Genomic DNA, 12,590 nt, shown 5'->3' with positions numbered 1-12,590 from the left:
CGTGATAATAACCCATATTATTCAAGACATCTTGGTTTTAATATTTTTCCATCCGTCAATCGTTAATGTCCCGATGATATAAAATATTCAAATATAAAACTGTAGTTACTTTAATAGTTAGGTACATACTAAATAGTATTATATTAATTTTTCCCATCATAATAGCATCTAAATAACGTACAGTAATAAATACAATTTCGATGATATTTGAAACAGATTTGTAATTACTTTATACATTTATCACAAGGACACTTAATAGAATTTGTGGACGAAATGTCTATAAAATCACTTTGTTCGTTGAACATAACATGGAGCAGGAAAATATTTTTTTATAACAAAATATTCAGATATAACCGAACAATACTAAAATTATACAGTACAAATCCTAAATCAACATGCAACATCGGTAAGTCCAGAAAATTTTGAATATATATTATATAATAATATATTTACATAATTAGTGTGGTACAAATAGGTACAATTGGGCACGTTGATCATGGAAAAACTACACTGACAGCAGCAATCACCAAGGTACTTGAAAAGGATGGTCTGTCGCGTTTTGTAGCTTATGATGAAATCGATAAGGCTCCTGAAGAGAAAGCTAGAGGTATAACTATAAATATAGCTCATGTGGGCTATGAAACGTCAAAGCGTAAATATGCCCATGTTGACTGTCCCGGCCATGCTGATTTCGTCAAAAACATGATCGTTGGAGCATCTCAGATAGATTGTGCTATTTTGGTAGTGGCTGCTACAGATGGTTCAATGCCCCAAACTCGAGAACATTTGCTATTGATTAAACAAGTAAATACCTAACCTTACAGTATTAAAATATAATTAATTTAAAAATTATCATTGTATTGATTAGTATTTGTAATTATTAGTAAAAATCATATACTGAAATGTATATAAATTTTTTTTTAAAATTAATTTGTCTTTTATGCCGAGTTCTTGTAAAATAGTTAACAAAAACTCAACTTTTCTGTCACTGACTAGTCCATCTTAATTGTTATGAAAAACACAAACATTGTTTTATTTTAATTTTGTTATCTTTGTGTGGATATGCTTGATATTTTTTTTGGTTGCATGAAAATATGGGCCACTACAATATGTTTACGGGATCATTAGCTCACTATCGATTCTTTAAATGTTAAGCAATTGTTCATGCAACCAGGTATGAGTATTTTAAACTTTTGATTCACATGATTTTGTTTCTTTTAATTTTGTAACCAGTATAAAATGAGTTATAACTAAGCCTATAGGCCATATTTCCCAATTAATTCAAATCAAAATTAAAAAAAAAAAATGCTGGAAAATGGGTGTCGTTCTGCTGTACAGTAGGTTCCTGTAATGGATGGATAGCCGACACTGTAAAATAATACAACCAAACCGCTGAGTGCTACAGGTTTTTTCCTTCTCCTGTAAAATTTGATAAATATTTCTTACAATTTTTTGACACAAAGCCGACAAATCATGTAATTCATCCAAATTTGAACATATAATAGCTATTAAAAAAACTGTGCATTTAAATTTTTTATAGATTAACCTATTTACAAAGAACTTAGTTTTAAATTTTCAATCCTTAGCTATAAAAGTTAAATATTAAATACAATTTTAAATACAAAATCATTTTTTAATTTTCAATTTGATAAATGTTGTCAAAGTTTGAACTTTAAATGCTTATAAAAAAAATGTGTGTATATGAATTTTTAATATTTTTTAACCGTCATTGTAGCAATATATTAGGAGCCTTGAATTAAATGTTTAAGCTTTTTGACACTACGAATAAAATTTAATTGATATCAATAGAAAAAAAGCTGAAAATGTCCGTTTACCGCTCAAAACAAATCAAAATATTTAGAAATGTTATCGTGTATATGCTAATTTAAACATTCACTGAAAATTGCATGTATCTACGGTTATTTTTTGCAGAGTTACACTAAAAACCAAAATCGATTTTGTCGAAAACCGATTTTGAGTAAAAATTTCTATTTTTCCCTAATATTTGTTTTGTTTTTCCCTGCGCTTTTAAGAACTATTGAGAATCTCAAATGTTGACCTCCCGAATGCACCAATTAAATTGACTTTCCCTTCAAACAAGATACTGTTGAAGAAATTGAAGCAGTGTTACTGGGCCAAACAGTGATGACAGACACAAAAATTCAAAAATTTAAAACAAAAACACACATAATTGTGAAATCAATACTATCATAGCTCCACACAGAATCTAAAATTCTCAAAAATGTTTATTCTACTCACAAATTTTCAATTATTACCTATTTATTTTTATTAATTTTAATGACAGTTGAACTTTTTTAGGTTGGAGTTCAACATGTGGTAGTATTCATTAATAAATGTGACATAACAGAAAATGATGTTATTGAACTTGTTGAACTAGAAATACGAGAACTATTAACAGATTTTGGTTTTAAAGGACATGAGGTTCCGTGCATTTTTGGATCAGCACTTCTTGCTTTAAAAGGCGACACATCAGAACTTGGAGAACAATCTATAAGAAAGTTAATGGATGTAATTGACAATAACATACCAACTCCAAAACGAGACTTTACTTCTCCGTTTTTATTGCCTATTGACAATTGTTTACTAGTACCTGGCCGAGGGGCTGTTATTATAGGCACATTAAAGAGAGGAACGGTATGCAAAAATGATAAAGTCGAGTTATTAGGATTTGATGAAAAAAAAATAACCAGTATTGGGGATATCCAAGTGTTCAATAAATCAGTGACAAGTGCCAAAGCTGGAGAAAATGTTGGTGTATTATTAAGAGGTCTAAAGCCTAAATTTGTTCGTAAGGGTATGATTTTGTGCCCAATTAATACTTTAACACTGAACAATCATTATAAAGCAACAATTTATTTTCTTTCACGTTCTGAGGGAGGACGGTCGAAACCAATCACATCAAATTATCAACAGCAACTATTCAGTCATACATGGAACATTGTTTGCAGGTAATTTACTTGTTCGTATACTTGTATATTTGTATTAAATTACTTCATTTTCTCCTAGAATTGATCTGGATTCTGCAGTATCTATGGTAATGCCTGGAGAGCACGCTGAAGTTATAATAACTTTACTGAATAAAATGATTATGGATATTGGACAACCATTTACTATACGAGAAAATGGAAGAACAGTAGCTACTGGTATTATTAGTAAAATCTTATCAAATGTTAATATGTCTAAAAACAATTTAAGTAAGGTGAAGATAGAAAGTTAATAAAAATTATAAAAAATGTAGTATCTATTTGTATGTTGTGTAATTATTGTTTTCCTAAGACATAGGTATAGGTTGATAAATGATAATAAGATTATAATATGATGGCTTATACTTATACAGTTATACATATATGAATTTATGTATAGATGCGTATATTATATAAATAATACAAACCATAGTCTATTTAACATAAATCACAATGGCACAATATTTAAAATGAAACTATATATAAATTAAAATCAAACTAACAACATTGTTTTATACAATTATTAAGTTATATTTTTATTAAATAATTATTAAAATTGTATTTTACAAAGATGGTAAAAAAAACTTAATTGCCAATCAATATAACAAATTCTCTATAAATCATTTTTTTAAAGTTAGATATAAATTAAAGATACAATATATAATTTTAGATTTTTCATACAATAAAAATATCATATGCTAGTATAATAGTATTTAGACTACATGTCGTATACAGAGTGTAACAGTTCCGTTTACTAGCCTCTTCATCAAATTCCATGCTTCGGTGCGCGACATTCCAGTCACATCTATATCATTTACTGAAACCAATTCATCCCCAGCTAATATTTGTCCACACTGCTCTGCACATCCACCTAGACAAATAATCAATTATTCAATATTGTTGACAGAATGAAGTTAATAAAGTTACTGACCTGTGAATATCTTTTTCACTGTTAATGGTTGGTCACCAGTTGGTGAATTCTTTCCACCTTCTAAGCTAAAGCCTAAACCAGAACCGTCTTTTGATAATACTATTTTAGTTAATGGTCCAAACACTCTATTTGCAATGACATCTGTAAGTTAAAAAAAAATACATTAAGGATGTCTTTAATAAATAATAATTATTATCGTTGAAGAGGCTGTATATCATGTTACAATTTCTTTGCAGAAGTTTTACAATAAAAATCATGTATAATCAATACAACCATTGATAAATGCTGATTTATAATCAACGATACTACTAGGTACATACATATTATTTGACATTTGTATTGTTTTGATTATATTGTTAAGTCGATGAAAACTAAAAGTTAATTAATTATAATTTATAATTTAAGTACCTATACGTCAATTCGGGAGTGTATGGAAATTGATTGCTTTTACTTCATACTTCATACTGATTATGCCAGTATTGTAATGAAATAATAGTTAGGTGCGTATTAAAATTAAATGAATAACTGTTTATTTAGAAATTCGTCAAATGTGATGGCAGGGCAACGTTCGAAACGATGTCACAAAAGTTTGTGGTGTTGTACTAACTGTTATATCAATAACATTATCGATCACTCGATGAATGGCAGACTTATAATATGGTTTATGGGTGATGTAAGTAACCGGATATCTTGACATAATATAGGTATAGACTATAGAGACCGTTGATTTACGAATTGACGAAATAAGATTGAGCGGGGTTTTCCTATACTACAGTCAACTAACAAGGCGGGATTGGAGTTTTGCGTTATTTCTTTCTTGTCATCTATAATATTAAATGTAACTTTATAGAGAAATTATTTGAAGTACGGAGGCATGGACTAAATTTACTATATTGTAGAGAAACAAATTGTAGAAATTCGGACGAAAACAAACCTGATGGTTTGACGTTAAAACAATTTGCCCGCACGGCATTTTAGTATTTTACTCGACTAAGCACCCTCGTCTATATTACCTACCATTTTTGGTCGAAGTCAATAGATCAGCAGATTGATGTAGCCCAACGGGTTCATTGATCATGTCCGACTTGCACCTAGATATTACCAGTACTACTTCAGACCTAGGCGCCTAAAAAAAAATACAATTACAATTAATTAATTAATGTCTGTAGACGTGTAATTGGTTCGATCTCACTTTAAGTATTGCCAATGATTCTCGATGCGTGATTCCTTTCATACTTTTGCCGTTTATCGATAATATGCGGTCGCCCTTTCGTATGCGGCCGTCTTTATCCGCCGGACTTCCAGTCAATACTTTATACACCTGCGAAAACGAATTCATCGGTATAGTCGAAAACTCACGAGCACAACAATTTATTGTACGTTTCGTATCATCCGCGGATAACACCTATTAGACCTTGCCGCTGGACTATAATCATATACCCATGTGCCACCGGCTTATAGGTATAGGTACCTAAACCTAATTAAATTAATAAACGATCACAAATCCTCACGACAAGCGAGGAGATCCACCCAGATGTGACTGATGTGCAACATCCTATTCCCATATACTTTTACGAGCTGCCCGGTGCGTTATCCCCGAGCAACGTGTCGTATATCCTAAAGCGATTTACGCTCGTGTGGATAGTCAATTTATGTGACACACGCATAAAAGTCGTTTCCCCGTTGTCATAACGACGATGTGTCTATACATATTATACCAATATGGTTATATATTATATGATAGGTACGGGCTCGCGAGCGCGAAAAATGAAAAACAGTCGCAGAGAAAACCCACCCTACTCCCAAAAATAAATAAATATATGGTAACCACTATAATGAACACTGCAAAGGCAAACGATGGGTTCCGTAATATGGTACCCACATATAGTATAAGTACTAAGTACTGACCGTTATTTCTTTCGTTTCGTAATCGGCACCGCCGGCCAACGTGATGCCTACGCTACTGGTGGCCATGTCCCGGTGTAAGATGACGACGGTCACTTCCACGGAGTGCGGTGGAACCGTGGCAGCCGTGGAGATGCCGTAACAACCACTGTTGTTCTCTTCCAGCGTTTGATTGGCCTCGTCGATGAGCTGTTGGAGTTCTTGTTGCGAAATCAGACTGGTGGACGACGCCAGCGAGCTGATGCTGCCGAACGGTTCAGCGTTGACTGCGTATTGCATGGACGAATCGTCACTTGTCGTCGACTCGACGGACGACATCCGGTTGTGCGTGTACCTGTTGACGACCGCGGTTCCGGTGGCGAACGTCAGCCCGGACTTGGCGGATTTCGACGCTGGCCCGTCCGAATGCTGCTGGTGATGATGCTGCTGCTGCTGCTGCTGGTGGTAGTGTTGGAGGTTCGGCGAGTATTCGGTCTTGCACGCGTAGTTGTTGGCCGGGGACGACGGCGACACTGGCTGAGGTTCCGGTTTGCCGCTGCTGATCCTGGCTGAGCAGAGAACGTTCTTCCGGTTGATGGCCTCCACGCTTTCGGCTTTCAGTACACGTTTTCCGATATCACACGCAGGCGGGCCACCGTAGTTGGCGGCCGCATTTGTGGTCGGGGGCGGTGGTGACGACGATGGTAGTGGCGGCGGCTGCTGCTGCTGTGACTGAGGCGGTGGCGACGGAGCTGGCGAATACTGTTGGAGTGACGTGCTCGAACGACTAGAACTGAGGGCCGAGTCTTCGTCGCTATCCGCTTTGAACGAGCCTTTATTGGACGACTTGACAGACGATAGCGGTCGTTCGTCGTGTATGTGCCTGAGCTCCTCTCGGCTCGAGTTCAACGACGACGACGTAGACGAAGAAGACGAAGACGACGACGGTGAACTAGACGCAGACGACGGACGCCGCTGGTCCGTCACGGTTATTGCGGGCGCGAGGACGGGGACGACCACGAACGACTGCCGCAACACCGGGTTAGCACGCCTGGTCACCGTACCCGTCACCGGTTCGTTGACGTATGACTTGGTGGGTGGACACAACACCGCGCCGTCGGTATGGTCGTCGTTTTCCGACAGCGGGATTTTGATCACCAGCGGCAGATCGGGAATCGCGGCCGGATGCAGATGCAACTCGTCGGCGCCACCGCCACCAGTGCTGTCCCCGTCACCGCCGATAAACCCGCTTCCGGACCCTGGCACCACTTTTTCCGGTATCACCAGTCCCCTGAGCTTGGACATGCTCCGCCGGCGCTGTTCGATGAGAGCGTTCAGCGACGACCGTCCCATTTCCGCGTACGCGTTCATCGTGTTGAAGTACTTGCTGTACGGCTGTTCGACGAGACTTTGCGACCGCCGGTGGTCGGCGGCCTGCGGCACCGGTGTACCCCACGGTGGTCGCGCCACGGCTAGATACTGTTGCTGTTGCTGTTGTTGTTGTTGTTGCTGTTGCTCGTGTTGTTGTTGTGGTGGTGGTGGTTTGCGCGGCAGAGTGCTGTAGACCACAGACTTTGGTGACGTCGCCGGTGACGAATCTGTAGACGCCGTCGAGTAAGCTGACGACGACGACGACGACGAATCTTTTTTCTCGCCGCCCGTCGCCGTAGCCGTGGCCCGCGAGAACATCGCTATTTTATCACGCACGCTACGGTTGCACACCTCGTCCGTTCTGCCGGAATTAGGTCTTCTCAGTGTCATCGTCGTGACAAAGTTTCTCGAACCGTCCGAGTCCGTTTCCGAGTCCGTCCTGCCGGACGACTCTACAGCCGCTGAATGCGACGACTTCATTGCCGTCGGTTCGCCTCCACCGCTGTACGGAAGGTCTCGTGCGCAGCACGATGTCAGGTCCGGAGTCGCGTCACACTCTGTAAACACAAAAGAAAAAATGTGTGAATTCGGGGCCTGTTATTGTTTATAGAGTGGTCGAAATGTCTTAAAATAAACGGAGAGATGCCTTCTCTCCATATTCCGTTCACTTCGACCACTATTATAAATATTATAATGATAAACGTATATATATACATTTCAATTTTTAGGCCATTTCTACTCCTATAGTCCTATAGTTAGTGCCGTTATTTGAAACGCAAACGGATCAAAAATAAGATTTAATATTTCTTTCTTTGCTTATTGTATATAATATGATAAGTATAGCATTTGATAAGGGTGTACATTAACTCGTAAAAAAATTGAAGCTGGATAAGTTAAAACATTTTTTTTTTAGTTTTAAAATTAACTTAAGTTAGTTAATATTATAATTAAGTTATTAAATTAACTAGTTAAAGAATCAATTGTAATAACTTAGCTTTTTCCAGTCATAAATAATACGTTTAGTTAAAATCACGTTTGTACATAGGTCGTCCATAATTATACAGACTGTAATAATTTAAACTAATTTAAACTAATTTATTATTTGTTTTGTTTAATCACTGGATATATATTATACAACAATTTTAAATACAAACTAATATTCCATATTGATTTAATCATTTAGTTAACACAGATGTGTAACTGTGTAAGTGCCTAAAAATTACAGCTATTGTGCAATAAGAAGGAATAGTATTTTAGTATTTTACCAAAATATTGACTTTCTAGAACAATTGAAAGCTGCTCCATCACACTAATATGTGTGACCAAGCTGGTAATTTATTAAAAAAATAATTGACTTTCTTTTAACTGAATCAAGTTAATATTTTTATCCATCTTAACTTAAAACTTTTAAAGTTTAAATATTAACTTATGGCCGATAATGTTCTTGACGTTTAATTATTTACGTTCACTTGCCCACCTTAAGTTTATTTGACGTTAGATAGTTATATTAACACTAATATGACTAGATTACACATCAAACATTTACTCCATTTAAATGTATATTCTCACGTGCACATAAATCAAGACTATATAAATATATAGATAGATAAAATTATCATTACCCTTCCTGCTTTTGTACTAGTATCTAGTTTAAAAATGCATTAAACTAGAAGCACCACGAACACTCGTGTGTGTGTATTATTCGTACCAATAGACGTTTACAATTTAAAATAGTTTTAAAATCGTTAGCCCAATACGGAAAAGAGTTGTGCCCGAAAATATTATTTTTATAGCAACAATAAATTAATAAATGTTTTTTTTTTTTTTTTATAAAACTGTCAAGATGATTTTCCACTGCCCACACGACGCGCGACGATGACTCTTCGTTTATTATATTATAGAAATATGACTAAATAATAATGTGGTCTAGTGTTTTTACTTTTTATACTAACATATATAGGTGCGTAACGAGTGTGCATTATATTATTATTATATATGAAACTGTATGTAAGTACTATACAAAACTACGACGAAAATCTCGCGCACAAAATATGTTACAGTATATGTGCTGGGTACTTCACCGGCAGGCCACCCCCCCCCCCCCTTCCCACCCACGCGGGTGTACTTGCACGCCCACATTCATTACAGCCATGCGTAATAATGGAATATATAACAATATTGTAATGAAATTCTTGGGAAAAAGATACTCGACACAAATGTCTTAAGTCGTTTGTACGAATGTTCGTTGTCAAAACGAGACAAAATAATATACCTATACCGGATTTATTATGTTTATGTACATATCATATTATGGGCACTAGCTGGTATATAGTACCTACAAACGCGAACCGTCTTTCGTTAATATTATCCAAAACGGCTTCGACGAAACATTGATAAATGACGGTCGAATTGCAAACGAAAAGTGTCGGAAAGTTGTTTTAGTTTTTTTTTTTTTTTTTTACAGTTGTGGACTGAAAAAATTGTCTGTAGGTATATTATACTGCACACTTTTTTTACGTGCCTATAGAATAATAGTCGAACCTTAAGCTTTTGGTATGTAAAAGGCAGAGTGGGTTATATACACGTTTTATGGACGATTTAAATGCATTTAATCTATATTATTTTGTACACTCGTAATAGTCACATATTTCTTTAATTCACACTATACCTATATATACACAGTGGACCAAAATATATATTTAACTATGACAATTGTATATGGTAAGGTAATTATAAGAAAATATGGGTGTCGACATTTTACGTGGAGGTGTCTAATGTCGTAGATAACATTTTGGAATTCGGCGCCACTGCGTATTATACACGGTTACACACTAAAAAAGTTTTGCCGCACATAATATTATAGTTATACATAATATATAAATTACCAGACACAAAATGACCCTTTAAATATTGTTGGCATATACAGTAGAAAGAAATACACACAAGGAAATAAATAATAATATGAATATACAATATGCACCGTATATTATACTTATGCCCACATATATAATGTATAACTATCAATAGTATAAATTAATATAAATAACTACATACATAAGACATAATATGTAGAAAAATATTGTTTTTTTCGTGCATCTCGGAATATAACGGTGACAAAATAATGAGACTGACCATCTCGGCGTGGAAGCCGCGTAGGCAATTATTTTTCTACGTTACACACGACAAATTTCAAAACTGGAATATAATAATATAAATATATTATATACATGATCGTCGCGCAAAAACTCACGCCAAAAAGTGATCAAGCATAATTTTTATAATATTGATTTTTAAAGTTTAAATTTTATACAACATTATAATATGTTTGTATACGTAGCCATTAGCCCTATAGGACTATCGGTGTAGGACGTGGGTGCTTATAATGGTATATTAATTAGTATTCGGTATGCAGGGGTGTATATAGGTAATATTTTTGTAACGGGGAAATATTTAAAGGGTCCTCAAAACTGAAAAAAAATTTGGTCGGTTCGCTCGCATTAGATATTATTCAATCTAACACCTTTACTTATGAATAAAATGTTTCGTGCGAAAACGTATTTTTAGTTTGGTGGGGGCTGCTGGGTAAATGGCATATGAGGAAAATGCTTTTTTTCGGTTGTAAGGGATTTTTGAAAAATTTCACGTAAGGTCGTACAAATTCCATACTAAATATCGGCCAAAAAAAATTGCAAAAACACAATATGGAGGGAGAGGGGGTTAGGGAAACATACAAAGCCCGGCAACTATGGCCATTAGCTGTTTGTTTTTGTTTGGCAGATTTTTTAGTGGGCGCACCCTTAGGTATCTGCCATACCCGGGTGGGGGATGGCGGCACTTCTCTCCAAGCACCGTGACTTGCCCGAAGAAAAATGCTGCCCGCGGACGGATTCGAACCGGCGCCGGTGTGCGTCGCAACCGACGCCTTAATCCGCTCGGCCACTCCGTCCCCCATTTTCGTTATATAATAGTAAATGTTGTACTATATTAGATCGCGTACCTATGGATTTTTAAAAAAATCCTTTAAGCATTGTATTTGATTCCGTATATTTACCAAGAATAAATAGCATGCTAATATAATATAGTGATATCACTCGACGATCCGCAGTTTTCATAAATCAAAAATTACGATTTACGATAAGGGTATTAATTGTAATACATGCTATAAAGTCATCAACCATCAGACAGCTGTAAATTCATAGGTATACGTCACGTGAATACTATTAAAATCTACAAACATTATAATGAGCTGCGTAAGGAAATTTCGTAAAACAGTAAATTCTCACGCGGTTTGCGATTTTTTTATAAGGTCGTCTGTAAATGGCCATAATATATTAATATTTTATTTGACTAGTTATCGAAGCCCACCAAATAAGGTATGTGTGTACAATAACAATGTCTTATAAGTATTATTTTTTTATGGGCGTATTAGAGTATTTAAAAAACAAAAATAATGTTTTTTTTATCAATTATTGGTACTTATATTTATTTCAACAACTGTTGGTGCGGTTATGTCAGTTTCGTGATATATTATTTTTAAATCAATAGTATTGTATACTGGCATTGGGCAATAATCATATAATAGTTTCGATTTGTTGAGAAATTTCATCTCTTCTTTCTCATTTGCAAATATATAATATAAATAGATAAAAACATTTTTAAATCATCTATAGATATAATACTAAATACTACATATATTTATTGAACATTGACCATTTACGCGCTTTAGCGCCAAAACGTTGTCGAAATTATAATATGACGTTTTAGATTTCTATAGAATGTATCGGTATAAAAAATTAACCATTAAACCAGCATATATTATAGAATTAATAATACTCATTAAAATTAAGCTGGTACCTATTCATTAAATCAGATATATATATAATATTATAATAATAATAATAATAACAACAAAACGCCTCGGGTAGAGATTCTTCGACTCGGATTCGCCGTGTATAGCGAGATCGCCTTGCAGCAGTTATTCCGTCCATGGCAAAGGTGTAGATATAATATTGTAAAATATAATGCGTATTAATATACCCATCATCTGCATAGCGACTATATATGGTCACATAAATGGTTTTTTGTTTTCGCAAATTCGATTGTTATCTAATGTCTATACAATATTATTATGACCTATTCAATTACTATTGTATAACACAGTAAATTATTTTTGAAACGAATTATTGCTCGCAGATTTTTTTTTCTTGCCGGAAATATAACGCGCAGGTGGTAACGCTAGGTACCTCATATTTTGTTTTTCGCGCAGTGCATCTCAAATATAATATATTCATCGCTCAAGTTATGTAGAAGTATAGGGCGATTGGAATGGACGAAGAGGACACGTTTCATTGTCACCGCGGTGAATAATGGCCAACAATTACGCCCACGTCGCGATTTAAAGTCAAAAGAAAAAAAAAAAC

At 35.4% G+C, this 12,590-nt stretch overlaps 2 protein-coding genes across 5 annotated transcripts in view; one reads left to right on the top strand and one right to left on the bottom strand.

The window, feature by feature from the left end:
* LOC132949751 (elongation factor Tu, mitochondrial) lies at positions 1-3,471 on the top strand. 2 transcript variants are annotated; one of them, XM_061020806.1, is made up of 4 exons: positions 1-406; positions 476-804; positions 2,320-2,969; positions 3,028-3,471. In XM_061020806.1, the coding sequence occupies exons 1-4, from the start codon at positions 274-276 to the stop codon at positions 3,236-3,238; spliced, it is 1,323 nt and encodes a 440-aa protein (XP_060876789.1). In that variant the 5' UTR covers positions 1-273; the 3' UTR covers positions 3,239-3,471. The 2 variants fall into 2 exon arrangements, with proteins under 2 accessions (XP_060876789.1, XP_060876790.1); XM_061020807.1 differs by having other exon boundaries at positions 264-406; positions 462-804.
* Positions 3,472-3,491: 20 nt separating this feature from the next.
* LOC132949749 (uncharacterized) overlaps positions 3,492-12,590 on the bottom strand; it is a 72,996-nt gene continuing 63,897 nt past the window's right edge. For all 3 annotated transcript variants that reach the window (XM_061020805.1, XM_061020804.1, XM_061020803.1), the window contains 5 exons: positions 5,824-7,727; positions 5,108-5,236; positions 4,933-5,041; positions 3,916-4,056; positions 3,492-3,855 (listed from right to left, as the gene is read on the bottom strand). In XM_061020805.1, the coding sequence (XP_060876788.1) occupies positions 3,698-3,855; positions 3,916-4,056; positions 4,933-5,041; positions 5,108-5,236; positions 5,824-7,727 (2,441 nt within the window). In that variant the 3' untranslated portion in view covers positions 3,492-3,697. The remainder of the gene's footprint in view (positions 3,856-3,915; positions 4,057-4,932; positions 5,042-5,107; positions 5,237-5,823; positions 7,728-12,590) is intronic.

The sequence above is a fragment of the Metopolophium dirhodum genome, chromosome 7, assembly GCF_019925205.1.
Source record: "Metopolophium dirhodum isolate CAU chromosome 7, ASM1992520v1, whole genome shotgun sequence".
NCBI lineage: Eukaryota > Metazoa > Arthropoda > Insecta > Hemiptera > Aphididae > Metopolophium > Metopolophium dirhodum.
The sequence above is the reverse complement of the archived record's forward strand: the minus strand, read 5'-3'. Positions and strand labels throughout refer to the sequence as shown.

Coding starts and splice junctions, on each gene's coding strand:
- LOC132949751 (XM_061020806.1), top strand. CDS start 274: ATGTCTATAAAATCACTTTGTTCGTTGAACATAACATGGAGCAGGAAA. Junction 407..475: donor TAAATCAACATGCAACATCG/GTAAGTCCAGAA, acceptor TGGTACAAATAG/GTACAATTGGGCACGTTGAT. Junction 805..2,319: donor ATTTGCTATTGATTAAACAA/GTAAATACCTAA, acceptor GAACTTTTTTAG/GTTGGAGTTCAACATGTGGT.